Source organism: Eptatretus burgeri, chromosome 17 (assembly GCF_056783735.1).
Source record: "Eptatretus burgeri isolate ZD-2024b chromosome 17, Ebu_testis_v1, whole genome shotgun sequence".
In the NCBI taxonomy this organism is placed as follows: domain Eukaryota; kingdom Metazoa; phylum Chordata; class Myxini; order Myxiniformes; family Myxinidae; genus Eptatretus; species Eptatretus burgeri.
In genome coordinates, this window is record NC_140977.1 from 47706548 (window position 1) to 47728877 (window position 22330).

The 22330-nt window shown below is 42.7% G+C and overlaps 1 protein-coding gene across 1 annotated transcript in view; it reads left to right on the top strand.

The window, feature by feature from the left end:
• Positions 1–22330, top strand: part of LOC147010009 (uncharacterized) — a 187754-nt gene that overhangs the window by 142205 nt on the left and 23219 nt on the right. Inside the window, exons 7-8 of the mRNA XM_085861221.1 lie at positions 17899–18129; positions 18354–18651. Coding sequence (XP_085717347.1) covers positions 17899–18129; positions 18354–18651 — 529 coding nt within the window. The remainder of the gene's footprint in view (positions 1–17898; positions 18130–18353; positions 18652–22330) is intronic.

The following is a 22330-nucleotide window of genomic DNA, read 5'->3' on the forward strand; positions in this document are numbered from 1 at the left end:
TTGGAGTCTTCGGGGTCGTTTGGGTCCTCGGGTCAGGGGGAGGGGGTCTCTTGGGTCTTCTTACAAGGTAATTCAACGTCTTCTGTTGCGTTACAATTGTGAGTGACGTTAGCGCAGTTGTCCAAATAATGGGTGAAGAGCGGATATACTTGCATACATATACACATAATCACATACATTTACTCCATGATATATCGATAACTGTACCTGTTTGAAGAAAGGGTTACCAGGGTAACGTGGACCTCTGTACACTTGCCTTTGAACGTCTCACCTGTGTTGTGCACATAACCGGTTCGCGGCCCCTCAATGAGTTTAACAACAACAAAAGTTCCATGTCGTCCTCTATTACAGTAGTATTGATGTAATCACCACCAAGCATTTTGGATCCGATTACAGTGGGTGCTAACACAAGTTCAGGGGGTGCTATTGATTACCTATCGATATGAACAACTCCCTTGATCGCCAAGCGGTAATACAAGCAACTTACAAAGCGGTCGATACGGAACGCGTGACTTGGCAAGCGCTAACTAGCTGCTTGGTAATGGCACACACCCCAGGGAAGTTTCCTTCAGGCAAGCTCCACGTGCTCCACGTGCTGCACGTGCTCCACGTGCTCCACGTGCTCCATCAGCTCCACGTGCTCCACGTGCTCCATCAGCTCCACGTGCTCCACGTGCTCCACGTGCTCCACGTGCTCCACGTGCTCCACAAACCACCCGAATTTGCTGCTTGTGTAGAGAAAGTCACAAAACCCCTAAAACGTGTTCCATATGTCCTGGGACACACGCAATGCTCGTTCATTCATCTCCGAGTGAATCACAAGAGATTAAGTTATCCATTCCGTCTTTAACCTTCTCGGTTATCAGAACGATTCAGATTCTGTTCCTCAAGTTAAAGTGAAAATCTGAAACAAGAATGACGGTTTTGATGTTAATCCGAGAGATTCCGGTCAATCACAGGACCGTTAAACTTCTTCCGTACTTCCGGTGAATTGAACCACGTGGTTCGGAGACTCAATGGACACAGACCGAGATCGGGATCGAGTTCGTGTCCGAGAGAGTGTGGATGATACTGGGATTCTGGGAGGTGGAACCAAACGTGGTGGTTCTCTTGAACTGAGGGGTCATGGATCGAGAACCCACGAACTGCGTCCACGATCCGAGCTCGTCGGGTTCTGATGGAGGGAACAGAGGGGATCCAGGAGGGACTGCTGGGATCTGCGGGTTCAGGATCCTGGACGTTCAGAACCTTCATGATACAGGGGACGGGACGGACCAGGAACCAGGTACGGGGTTCTCTTGTACAGGTAATAATTTTGAGTACACATTCATTTATGACGTACGCACGGACGTTGATAAATTTGAAATGAGCACCCACGTGGGCGGGAGGATAATTACCCGAAGAGCACGTTCAACACACAAGCTGTAGGTAGTTAAACTTGAATCCATGAACCATTTCACCATGATCTGTGGAAGATCCATTAAAACACGATTTTTAAAAAACACTGAAATAGATAATCCATCGGACTCAAACACATTATCTATTTATATATTTATAAAAACATTTATATATTTATAGTGTATCTATTTACTACGTACTAATACTATTTTAATATTCCCAAATAATCCCACCTTGTAGACTCAGCCAGACTCGTTTTCCTCTCCACAATCCTCGATCCCAAACATTCCCTCCTGTCCCTCTCCAGCTCCACATTCTCCCTCAATTCTGGTCTGAACCTTCTGTGAACTGTATCAATGTCTAAGGCTTTTAATTTATTTCAAATGCACTTTGTGGCTGCTGGTTGCATCATTACTGGGGGCGTGGCTGTGCCGCCAATGCAGTGCCCCCTGTTTGCATTGAGCTGGTACTCATTTTGCCAACCTCAGAAGGATGACATGCCGAATCCACCCACTTGGTGTTATTTAACGGGTTAAACAGGGGCTCAAACTCAAGACCCTAAGATCTTAACCCAGCTACTTTACTTTTTAATTAAACCAATACCAAGCTATATCAAAGGCGAATCAGCATCAGAGAAACAGGCAACCTTCAAGAAACTGAAATCAAAATTTTTTTTTTTGTATACCTTGTCGAGGTTCGTATGAGAGCCAACACGCAGAACGTACAACAAGGGGAGCAAGAGACAAGAGGGGTGGGAGAGGGAAGGAAAAACAGTCGGGAACAGACATGAGGAGATCTGTGGAAAGGAGAGGGATGGAGCAGGAACACGGGGTAAACAAGATGGACATTACAGGGACTTTCAGGAAGGAAAGCAGGGAATTTGAAGGAGGTGTGTTTGGGGTGGATTAACAGAAGTAGCAAAGATCATGGTTTTGGATGGGGGAAGATAAGAGATGGTGGTGAACAGCTGTTTTGAAGACCTGGAGGGAAGAGTGGGGTTGAAAAGAGCATGGGAGCTTGTTCCAAAGGCTGGAAAAAAGAGGAGTGAAGGTCAGCAATGATTCTTGATTTCGATGGTTTTACCAGAAGGGGGTTGTTGACGGACCTTGAGCGCCCTGTGGAAATATAGGGGGGGGACATATCGCAGATATAGCAGGAGGGATGAGGCCAGAGAGGAGACGGGGGAAGACAGAAAGACCACTGACCAGGCGGTGAGAGAGTGAGAGACCCAAAGACTCGGCCTCATCACGGGAGATACCAATGATTCTAAATGCCTTGGTTTGACACAGCGTGAAGCCGAGAAAGGTGAGAGGTGGAGCACCACCCCAGAGGGGAGAGCAGTACTCCATCAGGCTGTGTACGAAAGCTTTGTATGTGGTCAGGAGCTCAGGTGTGCCAAGTCGACCATGCGCGACCAAAATTCCTACTTTCCCTGATCTGCAATAAAGGAGTACTTTATTTGACCTTTAATGGTCCTAGAGTATATTTATAAGTACTAGTGCGGGCCTGTAGGTGCGTGCCCGTAGGTGCGTAAACGACGACTGGATTGGGGCATTTTTTCACCCCTCCCCCTCTCTCTCCCCCTCTCTCGTGCCAGTACCCTCTCTCGTGGGTGAGGCATGCCAGTATGTGCAACTTCATTCCTTCGCTCTCGTAAACGACGACTGGATTGGGGCATTTTTTCAATTAGATCAGACCAACCGTATCATAAATGGCCATAACTTGGGAAACACCTGGGAAACATACTCAGGTCCCCAGTGTCAATTGTGACATCATATCAAATGAAGAATTGTGACGCCCCCTCTCTCTCGCTCCCCCCTAGTCTCGCCCCTCCTCTCTCCCCTCTCTTGAATTGTGACGCCCCCTCTCTCTCACCCCTCTCTCTCCCTCCCCTCTCTCGCCCCGACTCTCACCCACCCTCTCTCGCCCCCTCCTCTCTCCCCCTCTCTTGAATTGTGACACCCCCTCTCTCTCACCTCCCCTCTCTCGCCCTCCCCTCCCCCTCCTCTTTCCCCTCTCCTCTCTCGCCCCTCTCTCTGTAAATGTATTCACAAAAAATAAATAAATAAATAAACATTAATTGTGACGTCATTCGTGACGTCATAGCACCGTGTCCTGTCATTGGTTTGGTAAATAAATGGCCATAACTTGGGCACCACTTGTCCGATTAATATCAAACCTTGAAAAGGCACATACTCAGGTCCCAAGCGTCGATTGTGACATCATACCAAACGAAGAAGAAGAATTGTGACATCAATCGTGCAAAAAGAAATAAATAAATATTAATTGTGACGTCATTGCACCATGTCTTGTCATTGGTCGACAGATAAATGGCCATAACTTGAGAACCGCTCATCCGATTGATATCAAAACTCGAAAAGGCACATCCGCGGGTCCCCAGCAATATTTCTGGCAAGTTTCAATCAGATCGGACCGGCGGTCGTCGAGAAACAGCGGTCGCATACAGACACACACACACACACACACACACACACACACACACACACACACATTGCTGGAATTATAGATAGACTAGTACGGGCCCGGAGGGGCGGGCCTGTAGGTGCGGAAACGACGACTGGATTGGGGCATTATTTCACCCCCCCTCTCGCCCCCCTCCTCTCTCCCACTCTCTCGTTCCAGTACCCTCTCTCGTGGGTGAGGGGTGCCAGTATGTGCAGCTTCATTCCTTCGCTCTCGCAAACGACGACTGGATTGGGGCATTTTTTCAATGAGATCAGACCAACCGTATCATAAATGGCCATAACTTGGGAAACACCTGGGAAACATACTCAGGTCCCCAGCGTCAATTGTGACATCATATCAAACGAAGAAGAATTGTGAAGCTCCCTCTCTCTCGCCCCCCCTAGTCTAGCCCCTCCTCTCTCTCCCCCTCCTCTCTCGCTCCTCTCTCTCGCCCCCACTCTTGAATTGTGACGCCCCCTCTCTCTCATCCCCCTCTCCCCCCTCTCTTGCCACCCTCTCTCTCCCCTCCTCTCACCCCTCCTCTCACCCCTCCTCTCACCCCTCCTCTCACCCCCTCCTCTCTCCCCTCCTCTCTCCCCTCCTCTCTCCCCTCCTCTCTCCCCTCCTCTCTCCCCTCCTCTCTCGCCCCTCTCTCTTTCCCCCACTCCCACCCCCCTCTCACACCCCTCTCCCGTCCCCACTTCCACCCCCTCTCTCTCCCCCCTAGTCTCACCCTTCCTCTCATCCTCCCCTCTCCCGTCCCCCTCTCTCGCAGATATTGGTCGACAGATAAATGGCCATAACTTGGGAACCGCTCGTCCCATTAATATCAAACCTCGAAAAGGCACATCCGCGGGTCCCCAGCAATATTCCTGGCAAGTTTCAATCAGATCGGACCGTAAATCGTGCAAAAATAATAATAATAAATAAATAAACATTAATTGTGACATCATTCGTGATGTCATAGCACCGTGTCTTGTCATTGGCTGACAGATAAATGGCCGTAACTTGGGAACCGCTCATCCGATTGATATCAAACCTTGAAAACGCACATCCGCGGGGCCCCCGGAAATATTCCTGGCTTTCAATCCGAAGAGCGAGCATTGTGACGTCATTCGTGACGTCATAGCACCGTGTCCTGTCTGGTTGACAGACAATATATAGGTCGTTATTGGTTGACAGACATTGGTCATTGTATCATGTTATTCTTTTTATTCAATTATTGTGCTATTACTGTGTACTGCCAATTATTGTATTATTATTATTATTATTATTATTAATATGCCATTATCATTATTCTGAGAAAAAAGGGCATAAGGTGATAAGGTGGAATGACACTTCAGCTGCCATATATACACTTTTTCAACACTGAAAAAAGCAATAAAATGGCCGTAACTTGGGAACCGCTCGTCCGATTGACATTGAACCTCGAAAAGGCACATCTGCGGGGCCCCGGCAATATTCCTGGCAAGTTTCAATCAGATCGGACCGGCGGTCGTTTAGAAACGGCGGTCGCAGACAAACAGACAGACAGACACACACAGAGATTGCTGGAATTATAGATAGACGTCTATTAATGTTCCCATCTTCAAAACATACGTGTATTTGACAGAAATCTGAAGAAAGTGACGCTAAAATTACTCTTGCAGCCGACGATTTCAGGGAAGTGATGACGTCAGTTTAGTTCTTAATTGGCCAATCATAGTGCTTTTAACAGGGCTCCACCAAAACAAGCCAATCACAGTCATCGTACAGTGGGTGTCGTTGTAACGCAATGTAACAAAGAGTAAATCTACGCGTAGTACGACGCGACATTGAGTGCTGCATGCATTTGGTGGACCAATCTGCAGACAAACTAATTAGTTTTTCGGATGTTAGCTGGAGAAAATTTCGCGAATGTGTCCATCATTGGAAGGACTTGAATACCAGAGAAGGTGCCATTGCTACCAAAGCTATCCAAAGATTCCATTTAGAGTTCGTGTTGGCGGAAGAACAACTCGTTGTTGTCGCTGCTGGCCCTGACCACTCCGTTGGATATCATCGTGCATGTTATGTGCGATTTACTGACAAAACAAAGATCGAGAGAGCCAAGAAAAGACAAGAGCAAGAAAATCAAGCTAAAGAGTGTAAGTACTGTTTATTGAGAACGAGAATCCTATTTTGTTTACCTTTTTTGAATGAAATGATTTGGCCCTTTCATCTTTCCCCCAAAGTGTACAATAATGGTGACTATTGTCTCACGCTTGTCCCACGTATTACAATTTATGTTAGTTGATAATGATAGTTATGCGATTTGCATTGACAGTATAATAATTGTCTACAACAATTATTGTATGAACATTTTTATGAACGTATATCCATCTCCACATCTCATAGGAATCTTCTGACTCGATACCGTTGTATTGTGTGGTATTATTAATATTGTCACTATCATTCCAAGCTTAGGCAATGCTATACACATGATACACTTCCACTCTTACTCTTAATCTTATTTCTGAACAGCAACATTTTAATTTAAAAATGCTAAAACTTTAACGTAGAGTCTAACTTGGATCTACATCTAAAAACTTAGATCTAGTACTAGTAATAGGGTCGAGTCAACGAGTATACTACGACCACCAGTAGCAGTTACAGGTCGAGTAACTTCTAGTAGTAGTCAATAGTCCTATAAACATTTCATCACGTTTTGATTGTTATGACCATGGAATATTTCATATTCAAGAGTATACTTATGTTTGTTAGGGAATGAATGACACTAGTTTTAGAAGTATCAAAGACACCAGTATTTTAAGTTTATGAAATAATGTCAGCCCAGGAGTTTTCATCTTTCTGGAATGAATGATTCATTCATTTAATATAATGAAAATCAGCACAACCAGTTTGCTATCGAAGAGAAATCTCATTGTAATAAAAAGTCATAACAGTTAGCAGAGATTTTTTTTTAAAAGTGACAGTAACTGTTTGATTTGAGATGTTCAAATATGAACAGACATTGTTTTTAACAAATGTGATCAACTCTGTTTTGTGACTTTCATCGTAATGTGTGTTTTCACAATTTTAAAATCTGTTATTGCAACATTGACCATATTGTATACACCTTAGTTTTTAAAAATAATGACACATATAGGTTGTACATTAAGTTTCATTGTATAGTTGTAAAGAGTAGTGATAATGTGATACATGTATGTAATTGCTGCACCCTGTGCTTCAGGATCAACAGGAGGAATAAAACACATATCTTCCGTAGGGACAGTCAAGTCAAGCTTTTAAGATTTGGCATCTTCTATTTATTATAGAACAAAGTTGCATGTATTCAATGTAATTAAGCTTTATTTAATGACTTTACATAGCAAATTAGAGTTGTATGCTTTTAAAACAATTCACATCATGACATCCTCTTGGAAATAACACGCTTATTTCATCAATGAAATGACAGTAATATACCTGTAATAGCTGATGCGGCATTTGTGTGGAAGCATTACTTTCACATGTATAAATCATTAAATGTATGGATGATTCCTGTACAGCATAACATGTCAGAAACGACTGAGAAAGTAGTATGCGTCAGCAATGAGCTTGTATATAAACGTTACATGAATGGTATCTCTTGAGTAACTTTTGATTATATTTAGTACAGTTTTAGATTAAGACATACATACATGTAGCTTAAGAGAGAAAAGGGAATGGTAGCAGAGAGTGAGAGATAGAGAGAATAAGATTTTAAAATAAAACCAACAGTGTGTGTGTATATGTGTGTGTGTGGGGGGGGGGGGGGGGTTGTATGTGTGTGTTAAATGTAGCAAAATGTAACAGTAACAAGTAAATGGTGATCTTAAAAATGAAAGAACAAGATCTGTGTGTGTTGGACTGTGTATATATAGTTGTGCATTTTATCAAAAAGAGGGAGTGGACTGAACAGACATAATGCAATATTCGGGTGATTAGTACACAATATTTTTTGGTCATTATAAATACAAGAATATGTATGGTTGGTAGGGTACGAGGATTACTTGTCCATTCAAAAGTTCTAATCTAAAATTAGAATATTTACTTAAATATTTACTTAACGTACCAAGTTTACTTAGTAAACTTAACGAGTCTAAATATTTACTTAACGTACCAAGTGATTCAATGTATGTGTTTCACCAGAAATGGTTGCTAGGGAAATTTTTCTCATAGCAACGACCATCCAAATGGTTTTTTAACATAAAAAAATTCACAGAATTAAATCTTCAATCATTTGGTGATCTGCACAATTAGCAGTTTGCTTGACCATTCAATATTAGTTCTCAAGAAAACGATTAAGAAGCATGAATATCGCCGTTGCTAGGGAAAGGAAAGTCCTTAACAACGGGATTTAACTTTTCCTTTGTTTTTAACATTTCTACTTTAAGGTGCAAATTTCAAACGTGGGAACATGTAATTTATGTTTAATACACACCTATTTAACATACCTCACACACTTGTAAGTACTCTCAGGTGTAGATCACAGAACTCAAAAACTAAGCATAATTTTTGGGCTTGGCCCATGGTCTTAAGCAGGGGTCTCCAACCTTTTTGGGCGGAGGGCCACAAAACCAAAGTGGTGAGGGGCGGAGGGCCGCCCACAAAAAAAGGATGCGAAATTCCGAAAAACGTGAAAAAAACAGTTAAATACAGTTTAATAGTTTAAAAAAACAGTTAAATACAGCTTCCTTGAAGCTGCAGGTTCAGCTCATTCAGATGGTGAAAAAGATCAGTCAAGAAGGCCAGTCGTGAAAACCAATCAGGGTCAGAAAACTACGTACGGGTTGTTCTTGGAGTCGAGGAAGGAGGCGATCTCCTCCCTATGGTCAAAGACTCTGGCAAGCATGGTCCCACGGCTGATCCAACGGACCTCGCAATGGCTTCTTCGTCGGTTTGGAAACCATGTTTTCTGGAAAAATTTGAAATACAAAACATTGAAATAAAATGTTTCATGAAATAGTTTTAAAAATGTAATAAAACGTTAAAATAAAATGTTTAACAAAATAGTTTTTAAAATGTAATTTTAAAAACATAATTAATATGCAGAAATTTAAACAAAAATTAGTGCTGAATATATTTTTCTTGCCAATGAATATGATAAATGTGTTAAAAACACATGTGTCTAATATGAATCAAAATCATAATAAAAATTACAGAACGCTTTGATCATTGATGCTGACAAATTGGCAGTATCGCGGGCCGCATTATAATGTAAACTTAATATGGCACCGCAGGCCGCTTAAATCCGTCTAAGGGGCCGCAGGTTGGAGACCCCTGGTCTAAAGGAAGGGCTTTGCACGATGGAGAATGCCCAGTCAGCGACTGGTTTTGGAGGCCAGGTTGGAAATGTGGCTTTCCCAGGAAAGATCATGGCAGATAGTGGATCCAGAAGCTTGAAAGAAAGGACTTCTTCCAGGGGATTGCTAAGAAAGTAAATTGGGAGGGGTTCCAGACAGTCCTTTCGGAGACCATGCCTGGTGTTGGTTTAATGGTAAGGTGGCGGGCTTTGGATCCTAGGGTCCTGAGTTCAAATCCCACTTAGTTGTTGGATGAATACCAGGTGGGGTTAACTCGGCCTGTCATCCTTCCGAGGTCGGCAAAATGAGTACCAGCATGTTGGTATACTGTATCGGAGTGGCGACCCGTCCAGGATTGTGCCCAATAGCCAAGGAGACTGCTTAAGCAGTACCAACGCTCTGCACAGAGTATGGTCCCAATCTGCTCCTCCTCCTTTCGGAGAGACATGTGAGATTTGAGTGTGCGATTCAAATCTCACACTGGAGTGTGAGATTTATCAGGATTGAAAGACATGTTCCACGTGTTGGACCAGCTTGCAATTTTATCCAGATCTGCAGAGAGTGAAGAAGCTGCTGCTTGCCTGTCTGAGGAATGACAGATGGTACGGCAGAGGGTAGAGTCATCAGCAAAGAGATAAAGAGGATTTTCCAGGGAATTGGAGAGATCATTGATGAAAACCAGAAAAGGAGCAGCCCCAGAAAACTGCCTTGAGGAATTCCAGCCTGGACAGGAAGAGGGGATGAAAGAACTTCATTAAGGGCCACACGTTGACTGCGACAGGAGAGGAAGTCTTCGAGCCATGAGTGGAGATGTCCTTGGATACCATAAGAAGAGAGTTTGGTGAGCAGGGCAGGGTGCCAGACCATATCGAAGGCACGTGTTATGTCTTGGGAGATGGTTCTGATTTCATGTCTGGCATTGAGGACCTCCATCCATTGTTGGGAGAGCAGAAGCAGTATATCCAGGGTGGAGTGACCTGATCTGAATCCAAATTGATGATCGGAAATCAAGCCATTGGAGAAGAGGAAGGATTTAATATCTGAAGCGATGATGGATTCCATAACCTTGCTGATGATTGGGAGAAGGCTGATTGGTCTGTAGTTGCAGGGATCTGTTTTTGCACATTTTCTGGGCAGGGTAGTAATGTTTGCTGATTTCCAAGCAGATGGCAGATGACCTTGAGCAAATGAGAGGGTGAATAGAACAGAGAGAGGGTGAGCAAGAGCAGCAGAGCAGATTTATAGGACATGTGGGATGATGCCGTCTGGACCGGTTGCAGAATCAGTCGAGGTTTGACAGCAAGCTCTCCACCTTGTCAGGAGAAAAAGACACAGAGTCCAGGAACAGCTGGGTGCGACTGGGTAAGGTGGGTACAGAAAGAGAAGGTTTTGGGACACAACATTTGGAAGCAAACACGGAGTTTAGGCATTCAGCATTTTCATTTGCAGTGTCAGTTGTGCGGCCATGTATATATATATATATATATATATATATATATATATATATATATATATATATATATATATATATATATATATATATATATATCTTCTTCTTCTTCTTTCGGCTGCTCCCGTTAGGGGTCGCCACAGCGGATCATCCATTATGATCCGCAGAGTGATTTGGCACATGTTTTACGCCGGATGCCCTTCCTGATGCAACCCTGGTCGCCTCTTACGACACAGGGATATGGTACACCTATTTTAACCGGGGTATACACCGGCCCAGTATACTGGTACTCATTTCGCCGACCTCGGAAGGATGACAGGCTGAGTCAACCCCCTGGTGTATTAATTCAGTGGCTCAACGGGGCTTGAACTCAGGACCTCTTGGATCCCAAGCCGCTGCCCTAACCACTGCGCCAACACCAGGCTATATATATATATATATATATATATATATATATATATATATATATATATATATATATATATATATATATATATATATATATATATATATATATATATATATATATATATATATATATATATATATATATATATATATATATATAATATTTTGTATACCTTGTCGAGGCTCGTATGAGAGCTAACACACAACTCACACCAAGGGGGCATGAGACAAGAGGGGTGGGAGTGGGAGGGACAAAACAGTGGGGAACAGACACATTAGGTGAACTGTGGAAGGGAGAGGGATGGGGATGGGACGGGGAACATGGCGAAGAGAAGATGGACATTACAGGGACTTTCAGGAAGGAAAGCAGGGGAATTGAAGGAAGTGGGCTTGGGTGGATTATCGGGGGTAGAAAAGATCGAGGATTTGAATGGGGGATCACAAGAGGTGGTGGTGAACAGCTGTTTTGAAAGCCTGGAGGGAAGAATGGGAATGAATAGTGAGGAAGTTTATTCCAAAGGTGGGGAAAAAGAGGAATGAAAGAGTGAAGATGAGCAGTGATTCGTGATTTTGGTAGTTTTACCAGAAGGGGGTTGTTGGCAGACCTTGAGCGCCCTGTGGAAATGTGGTGGGGACAAATCGCAGAGAGAGCAGGGGGGGAAGGCTGGAGAGGAGTCGCTGGAAGACAGAAAGACCACCGACCAACCTGCGGTGATTGAGTGAGAGACCCAAAGACTCAGCTTCATTGCGGGAGATGCCGATGATCCTAAATGCCCTGGTTTCGACAGCGTGAAGCCGAGAAAGGTGGGAGGCAGGAGCACCAGCCCAGAAGGGAGAGCAGTACTCCATCAGGCTTCGGACAAAAGCTTTCTAAGTGGTCAGGAGCTCAAGAGGGCTGAGGAAGGACTTTGCACGACGGAGGATTCCCAGTCGGCGACTGGCTTTTGAGGCAAGGTTGGAAATGTGACTTTCCCAGGAAAGGTCATGGCAGATAGTGAGACCCAGAAACTTGAAAGAAAAGACTTCTTCCAGAGGATTGTTGAGAAAGTGGATGGGGGGGGGGGTTCTAAACGGTCCTTTCGAAGAGACATAGTGAGAGTGTGAGATTTGTCTGGATTGAAAGACATGTTCCACGTGTTGGACCAGTTTGTGATTTTATCCAGATCTGCAGTGAGCGAAGAAGCTGCTGCTTGCCGGTCTGAGGGATGACAGATGGTACGGCAGAGGGTGGAGTCGTCGGCAAAGAGAAATAGAGGATTTTCCAGAGAGTCGGAGAGATCACTGATGAAAACCAGAAAAAGAACAGGGCCCAGAACGCTACCTTGAGGAACTCCAGCCTGCACAGGAAGAGGGGATGAAAGAACTCCATTTAGGGCCACACGTTGACTGCGACAGGAGAGGAAGTCTGCGAGCCATGAGTGGAGATGGCCTTGAATACCATGGGAAGAGAGTTTGGTGAGTAGTGCAGGGTACCAGACTGTGTCAAAAGCACGTGATATGTCCAGGGATACGGCTCGGATTTCCTGTCTGGCATTGAGGACCTCCATCCAGTGATGGGAGAGCAGAAGCAGCATATCCAGGGTAGAGTGACCTGGTCTGAAACCAAATTGATGATCGGAAATCAAGCCATTGGAGAAGAGGAAGGATTTCATGTCTGAAGCGATGATGGATTCCATAACCTTGCTGATGATTGGGAGAAGGCTGATTGGTCTGTAGTTACAGGGATCTGTTTTTGCACCTTTTTATGCAGGGCAGTGATGTTAGCAGATTTCCAAGCAGATGGCAGATGACCTTGATCAAATGAGAGGGTGAATAGAACAGAGAGAGGGTGAGCAAGAGCAGAAGAGCAGGCTTTGAGGACACGTGGGCTGATGCCGTCTGGACCGGTTGCAGAATTCTGAGTCGAGGTTTGAAAGCAAGCTCTCCACCTTGTCAGGAGAAAAGGATACAGAGTCCAGGGACAGTTGGGTGCGACTGGGTAAAGTGGGTAGAGATAGTGATGGGTTTTGGACACAAGATTTAGCTGGAAACACCGAGTTTAGACATTGAGCTTTATCACGTGCGGTATCAGCAGTGCGGCCATTTGAGGTAAGGGAGGGGATGGAGGCGGAACATACATCAGAAACAGACTTTACTGGATGCCACCAGGATTTGCAGGAGGGAGACAGGTTTGAGAGTTCAGACTTGAGATTAGAAAGATGTTGCTTTCTGGCTCTCCTGAGGGTAGATACACACTTGTTACGAGCTTTGTGGAAGGAACTGATATCGCCTTCTGTTGGATTTGCCTTCCATGAGGTGAAAGCAAGTCATTTCAGGACAAATGCCTCTCCACAAGCTTCAGTGTACCATGGGTGGGAGGAAGGGTAGGACAACTGAAGACGAGACAGGTAAACCCTTTTTCAGAAATATTTGCACCCAAGGCTGATTATATATTATTATTTTAATACATCTACATTGGATACTGAATACAAAACACTCGTAAGAACTGAAAATCGTCAGCGTTTGCATACAATAACCATTATAAGGGTTCAAGAAGGGCCTTGATCAAATAACTGAACCTGAGAAAAAAAAATTGTTACAAAAATTTCCAATCATTTGCCATGAAACAAAAATGCAACTCAAGAAAATTTCTGACCCGGAACTTTTGGAAAAGAAGGCCCCTTAGGCTCTCAGGGTTCAAAGCGGATCTGGAAAACAGGATTTAACCAAAATGCCGAGACCGAGCAAATTTCCACTTCGAATTCATCAAAAGATGTTTTCATGAATAATGATTTGGTGAGTAAGAAGTTTTCATGTTGGTAATTTGCAATGACAAAGGATCCCTAAAAGGGTTCAACATCATCAGAAATTCGCAACCAATAAATGTCTTCGTTGGAAAGGAACTGCTCTATTCTTATGGTATGAAACAAAAATGCAGCGCAACAAATTTTCTGAGCCTTCACTTTCTGATAAGAAGACCCCTTCGGCTCGAATATGGAGATAGTAAGCATCTCTCTGCTTATCCTCGGTAAAAAAAAAAAACTGACTGAGGTGCAGAGTTTACAATGCTTATGCCAACAATGGATGCAAGTGTTTGCAGTGGTGAAAGCTGGTGCATTCAATGAAGCTCATCATTGAGCCAGATGCAAGCATGTCAGACTCTACGAGCATCTCTGGACCGCCCGAGTTGGCCATGAGTTTCCTAATCACGTGGAACAAACATAGGAAAATGTGAAATATTCCAAATAGAATGAAGACATTGTCATATTCTGGTTGCTCAGTGACTTGAATCTTCAGAGATCTTTGAGACAAATCGAGATCGTACGATATGATCCCATATTGTTGACCGCGTTTTTCTTCAAATCCTTTCATGGATTGCTTGGCTCCAGGTTAACAGAGAAATGCTCCATGAGGTTATGCCAATTGTGTCTCGATGAGAGCATAGGCAAGTTCTGTTTCAATTTCCTCAACTGCATGTTGGTTGAAGCAATGTCCAAATCTATTGAGCATCATCAACACTTTATGGCTACCAGTGAGCAACTTCACAGCTATTCCTCTCAAAATCTGGTTTGATGGTTTGACACCTGTGTGTGACATGACAAAAAGAGCATCTTCACTGGCAAGAGCAGCATGTCGCTTCACAGATCCTGAATGGGATTGCATATTCGCACCACTGTAGAGTACTCAAAATAATGTCTGAACAAGTTCTGGTGCTTTACCCTCACCTTCTATCTGATTTTATTGTCAACGAGCAAATACCACCTGTTGCTTCGCTGACATTAATACTAAAGGAGGGGGGAGAAAAAGAGGGGGGAAGAGTGAGAGACGGGTGGGGGAGAGAGCTTGGGGAGAGTGGAGGGGAAAGGAGAGAGTAGGGAGGGAGAGCGAGGAGGGGTGGGGGAAGGGAAGACGGTGAGAGGTGAGAGGAAGGAAAGGCAGACATGCAATGGAGCGTTAATTACGATTCATACCGACTCACCAACATGATTCTGCAGAGAATAACAGTGAAGATGGAAACAAAATGTCTGAAATCCATTTTAGACTGGTCATACTATAAACACGGCCCAGAGACAAACTCCTGTCTGGAGACAAACTCCTGTCGAAACATAAATACCGCCCGAATGAGTCCAGAGCCAAGCTGGCCAGAGCCAAACACTGTTCGGACACGTCTGGAGACAAACACCATCCGGATATGTCCAGAGACACAGACAGGCAGACAGAGAGAGAGCGAGTGAGAGCGAGTGTGAGAGTGAGAGAAAGGGGAGATGTGGAAGGAGGGTTCTGCACTGAATTGGGAGGGGGTAGAGCAAGGATGGAACAAAGAGAGAGAGGGGGTGGGGGGTGGGGGTAGGGGAGTTAGCAGAAAGAATATGTTATGCTTTATAAAACACACACACACACACACGTAGATGATAAATTGGGTTTCTGGGACGCCATTCAAATGAATGGGGGAAAGGGAAAAACTTTCTGACCCAAGCTCCAAAAGCTCAAAATGGGAGACTCATTTTCTCCCTCCCTATCCCCTTCCCTCCCATACAAGCAAATGTAAAATTGACACTCATTCTCTCCCCCTCCCATACAAGCAAACGAAAAATTGAGACTATGAAAGATTGAGACTTATGATGAAAGCACTTCTTCCCTTTCATATTTTCATTCCACTCAAAGAGCGAACCAACGAATATGTGCCCATGTTATACTTCAGGAAATAACTTAATTTTCTTATAACATTCATTTCCATCGAGTATATTCACAAATAATAACTTGGAACTTGGTTCTTGGTTTAAGTGTCTTTGTTGTGCAGAAATGAAATGATAAACTTCTCTTTATGCTCTTGTTTGACCACCTCCTGAGCCACATATCATTTTGAGATTGTAGAAAATTGTTTTTCCATTATTCAATTGATAACCATCAAAGTTTTCAGTCCATTCAAGGATATTAATTTTTTTTCTTTACATCCTCCAACTTATTTGTAATTACATTTATCCGCTTATTTGTTTTATCTACTTTTACCCCGGTTATTTCTTCAATCAGACTTCTTTGATATTTCTCACATTCTTTACGTTTCCCATTTAAATACCAAGTAAAGGCTGATTACATCTCCACTCTTGGTTTGGTTATTGCTTGGTTGTATCATTTATAAATCAGTAAAAAGACAATGGTAGCCTGTTAAAATTCCCAACCCAATATTTTAACACTTATACTTATAACCATAAGGGAGACGATTGATTCCATTCTCTAAAATATATCTTTTATCATCAAAAGCTCCAAATGCTTTCTTATTTATCTCTTCTGTATATAATTAATGTTTATAACTTCTTATTGTATTCATTTTTCTGTACTCTTCCTTCTTTAAGGTTAAACAGTTGTAATAATGTTTAAAGTTTATTGTTTCCTTGATTTATATTTTTCTTTATTCCCTTTAGCTTCTTATCACACCTTTCAATGTTATTATTATCAATATACGTGAAAGCATAAGACTTTGATCTCAATCCTATAAATTCACTCATGACCTTCCCACACAATTCATCTTTAAACTTACCAATAGCCTTTTTATTCTTTGATGAAAACAACACATCACCTGACTTATAATTACTTGTATCATATATATCAATATTATCAGTCATATCCTCGTATACATCACTTGTCTTTATTTCTAATATAAAACTATCTGTATCCATATATAAGACACATCGTTATAGTTTGATTTTAAATTATTATAGTAAGTCATACATTAACGACTTTGAGAAGTCAAGAATTGATGTTCCTATATAAATAGGTTTATCCATTTCAATACTCTCTTTTTTTCAAACTAGATCGGTTTTGAAAATGGCAATTTTTATAACTTACGTGACCTTGACCCTGACCTTGAACCCGGACAAAAGTTATATCGTTGTGCAACACTCATCGACCTCTACCCACATACTAAGTTTCATCAAGATCGGAAAGAAAAATTGTTGACAGACGGACATTTGGTCCGGCTTTATGAGGTCATCTCGGTAGAGATGACCTAAAATGTCATGTTAATAATGATGGTGAAAGAGGCTGTGGGTTAACATAGTTGCTTTTCTGTGTCATTCCAGATTGAACATCTGAAAGAATCCTACTAGCCAACTGAAGCAATGGCCAGTTCAGAGAGTCAGGCAGTAGTGCAACTTTTAGCTGTAAAGAGACAGAAGTTGACTAACTTTCACAAGTGCATAATTTGTCAGATGGACTCAAACGAGACACTGAGAAAAGCCCGAGATACCTCCAATACAGACACTTGTTGCAGCACTGGAACTCGACCGAGATGAAGTATACGAACGTTTAAAATCAGATTTTGACAGTTTGGCAACCGCGGATGTTAAATGGCACTCAAATTGCTACAAAAATGGACAAGCAAAGAAAACCTGCGTTACATGCAGAGAAGATCTGCATTCTCACCGACACCAGCAGAAGAATCTAAGATTGGCACACAATCTGAAACAAGTTTGACGGAGACCTCCAGGGTAATCCAGGTCCCAGTCAACGTCCACTGACTGGACTATGTGCCTCTTCTGCAAGAAGAAAACACACAGAAGGGTAAAGGAGATGATCATGGTCAGAACTTTCCAAGCCTGTGAAACTATTGTGCAAACAGCGACCGCAAAGGGCGATGAGGACATGTTACGGACTACTGGTGCTGTCAGTAACGATCTAGTGGCAGCAGAAGCTAGATACCACAGAGCTTGCCATGCCTCATACATCAGCAAAGCTAATCTGCAGTATGCTGGCTTCCATGAAGGGAGACAAGAAACTTGTTACGATACGGCATTCAAGCAAGTGGCTGAAGATATCTCTGCTGACCCGAATGGTGGGAAGGCCTTTCATATGACAATTCTTCTGGACAGATACAATCATTTTCTGCACAGACAGGGAGTGGCAGTCGACAGCTACACTACCCAGCGACTCAAACTTCGACTAAAGAAACACTTTGGAGATGGCATCGTCTTCCATAAGCCATATGATCTTAGTAAGTCTGAGCTTTTGTACTCAAGCTCCATATCCCTTCAAGATGTCATCAACTCTGCCTATCAGTGTAACACCGCAACAGCCACGGGTGTACCAAGAAAACAGCCCACAACAGCGATGGATGATTGCGACAGGGTGAGTCTGCTGTACCGCACTGTGAAACTCATCAAGTCGGAGATCAATGAATGCCAAGGCATATCAGTCCGACCACCTCGTATCATGGATCCAACCCTAACAAAATCCAAATCTGTGATACCAGGCAGTCTTTACTGGCGACTACGCTGGGTTATTGCCAAACCAGAAAAGGAAGATGAAGATGAGTTTTCAGTACCAGAATGTAGCAACTCATCAGATGAAAGACGTGTTTTGATGCTTGCTCAGGATGTGTGACTCATGCTAGAACTAACATGCCCAAGCATGTGGCCCTGGGAATTGCAGTTCGCCATATGACGAGGTCAAAACAGCTCATTACCATGCTGAGCAGAATGGGCCACTGTGACTCCTACGATGATGTTGAGGCAACCGACACAAGCCTTGCACAGAAGCATGTGCATGTATGGCCGAAGAAACTTGTGAAAAGCCAAGAACAATCTTTGAATCCAGTGGTGAAGAAGACGCTGACTAAGTTACAACAGATGACATCTTCATGCTTCCATGGTGAATGTGATTCCTTGTTGCCAGACACAAATATTACAAACCGCTCTGACGAATGTGCTTCCGTGCAACCATGCACAACTATTATGATTCGCTCTCACTAATGTGCTTCTGTGTTGTCATGCACAGCTCCCAGTGTAAACCATGATAACTATTAATTATCATCCACTATGATGAATGAGTAGCTTCCGTGCTGCCAGAGACAACTATTATACTCGGCTTTCACTAATTAAATGTACTTCCGTGTTGCCAAAGACAACTATTATGCTCGGCTATGATGTATGTGCTTCCGTGTTGCTATACACTAGTAAAAGACGAACGCTAAAAATAACAGTTGCAGTTTTCTTTATGCGTGCCTCTGTATGTATATGAATTTCTGCAGAACAATACTTTCTTAAGCGTTTGATTTCCAAAATGTATACATACCAGTAGTAATTGAGAAACACCATTCACCTTCATATGAGAACACAATTAAAAATGTCAGAAAGTTTGAATTAGTATGATATTTTTGCTTTGGTGATGCCATGGCAAAGGCCATTTTTAAATAACTGTACATACTCTGATAGAGAATTATAATAGGAAGCCAATGATACTTCAATATTGAAAATTGGTTGAGTCTAGACAAAGATATTCATGTTTACGTTACCCCTCCCCCTAAATTTTGCGAGCCCACAGTGACCCTCTTGGTAAGTACCCTTGGTATGTAAAATGGCCTGTAGGATTTTAATGATACCACAATTTGAAACCACATACTACCTGGAGGTGTTCTATAGGGTCTATTCTACCACCCTGTCAAGTCAAACCTTTTCTATAGGGGGTGTTGAACGAATTTCCTTATTTGGCCTCATATGAAAAATGGCTGCTGGACTACAAGTTCCTTTGATGCAAAACATAACTTTCTTTATCATTTAATGTAGGAAGTAGTTTTTCTGGAGATTTACCTTTTATATTAAATGACTGTTGGTAATTACTTAACCATTCTTTTCTTAGACTTTCTTTATCAGTGGCATAAGGTAGGTCTTTATGTTTGTGATGAAGTTCTTCTGGATATTTTAAATCAACCTCAAAATAATCTCCAACTTCAGCTTCATCCAATTCTTTTTGAGAGGAGACAACAATGTCTTGTAAAACTTTTTCATAATGTTTTTCTTTTAACCCATTTAAGTTTTCCATAAGGTAAAGATTGAGACATAGCCCACCCATACAAATTCTTAGCATCATAATACATCAGGTAAGAGTTGTCCTCATTCTTATTTCAATCAGGAAGATATTTGTTATTTGCTTTAGCATATCTCTGAAAACATACTTGAGATATTCCTTCTCTTTTAGTCTTCTCTGTCATTAAAAGTATATCTATATCACTGATTAATTCCAAATTCTGTTTTGTCATTTTTAACATAGCACTCCAAGCCAAATCCGGGGCTGTGTAATAGTGAACGGGGTCTAATCCATAAGAATTTCTATTATGACAGACTGTTCTAAAAGTTTCAAACACATCAGCCAATAACAATACATCAGTTTTAAGATATAAATCATGATATTCTCCAAGATTCTTTATATTAAACTTCTCCCAAACCTTTTTAGCTTGTGTATAATCTCTATCGGAAATATGAGTTTTATTCAACTTGGTATAGAAACTTTCCCTTGAAGGAAGTTGTGTTTCTTTAAACTTCTCAAATGAATCCATGTAGTCATACGGATATATTCCCTTATGTGATAAGAGATCAATCTCTTTTTGATTTGAGAAATGTGATTTAAGATTCGGTAATAGCCTGGTGTTGGCGTAGTGATTAGGGTAGTGGCTTGGGATCCAAAATGTCCTGAGTTCAAGCCCCGTTGACAGCTTGAATTAATACACACAAGGAGCTTGACTCAGCCTGTCATCCTTCCAAGGTCGGCGAAGTGAGTACCAGTGTACTGGGCCCAGTGTATGCCCCGGTTAGAATAGATGTACCATATCCCTGTGTCGTAAGAGGCGACCAGGGTTGCGTCAGGAAGGGCATCCGGCGTAAAACCTGTGCCAAATCATTATGCGGATCATAACGGATGATCCGCTGTGGTGACCCCTAACGGGAGCAGCCTAAAGAAGAAGAAGAAGATTTAAGACTCGGTAAGTTTTTAATATTTAATGCAAAGTCAGATAATGGACTTGCCATAAACTTGTATGCATCAAGAAATCTGATATGGGTTATGGGGGATGTATGAATTGATTTTGTGAATGAGATGTATTTTTGATCTGTGTTAGGAATGGCAGAAATATCTCCAGATGTCTTTGAAAGTTCATTTATAAATAGATGTGTCACAGTGAGCGTTGTTGTTTAGAAAGACAGGAATAAAGTTTGGGGGCTTGTAATTAAGATTACAACGGGAATGAGCTGGACCTCTATATTTTCCAATAAGATGGCAATGATCCCTAACTTTGACCTCTCCCTCAATTTTCTCCTCAGAAATATGACAGATATTCTTCTTTCTAAATTCCTTTTTCTCTCCCTTTGTTAATGACATTGGTTTATAGGTTTTAACCATTATTTTTCTTCGTCTTATGCAGTCTTTTTCCAATCGTCTTACAAACTCCTCTGAGGTATCCTCTCCTCTATAAAGTTCTAACTTGTTGTATTCATCACCAACAGATGATTGATATAATAACAGAAACCACAAGGAGTATGTTTTTGATATTTATTTGTGTATGATTTATTTGGATTTCGAGAAACAATATCTATCTTTTCAAGGATACTGTTATAGATTTCCCGCCCGTCGGCGTGCGAGCGACCGCGTCTAACCAATAGCGGTCGCTTTGCCCACCGAACGGACAATCCAGTCGCGGCTTTCCGGATCAACGCTGGAAACCAGCCACGGGTGTATTTGTAACCACACCACAACCTTGTCCGCACTCTACCCGCACGCTTCAGGGTCCGATCGCCAAATCTTGGATTTACCTAATTATTCGCGTGGGTCGGTTACGGAGAGATTGTACCTCAACGGGACCGCTTGGAAACGAGCCGCTTAAGCAGCTCGCTTCCTTTTGGGATAACCGAGCGGGGTATTATCGCGCAGTCCCGTTGGACCTGATCACTTTACCGGCTATTTAAAAACCAACTATATTCCGAGTGCAAGATGGGGCAGTTCAATGAGGGAATGGACGCAATGAACAGGTTTACATTCACACAAGGACATTTATTATAATAAAGCACGGATGCAATTAAACAAGGCAAAACACGTATGCAATTATACAAGCAACAAAAGCACGACAAAAGAACTACGACCATCTATACGAAATGCAATGCAAACATTTAAAGCACACAAAGCACTTAACAATTTCCTACTTATTAGACGGGCCCACGGACACACGTACACACACACACACACACACACACACACACACACACACACACACACACACACACACACACACACACACACACACACACACACACACACACAAGAAATGGTGAGAGAGGCCTTTAATAACGAGCTCCAGCTCGGAGGACAGGTGAGCTGAAACCCAGAGCCTATTTCGAACCTCTCCACCTCGTGTGGTCTTCAAGTTGTTCGGACCCGGGCTCCAGCGAGAGCGAGCTGGATCCAATCGCCGTGAGCTGCGATCCTTCTCGAGCTCCCGCGAATCCTCCCGCGCTTCTCAACACGTGCTGGTGAGACGAGGCGCCGATCCTTCCCGTCGATG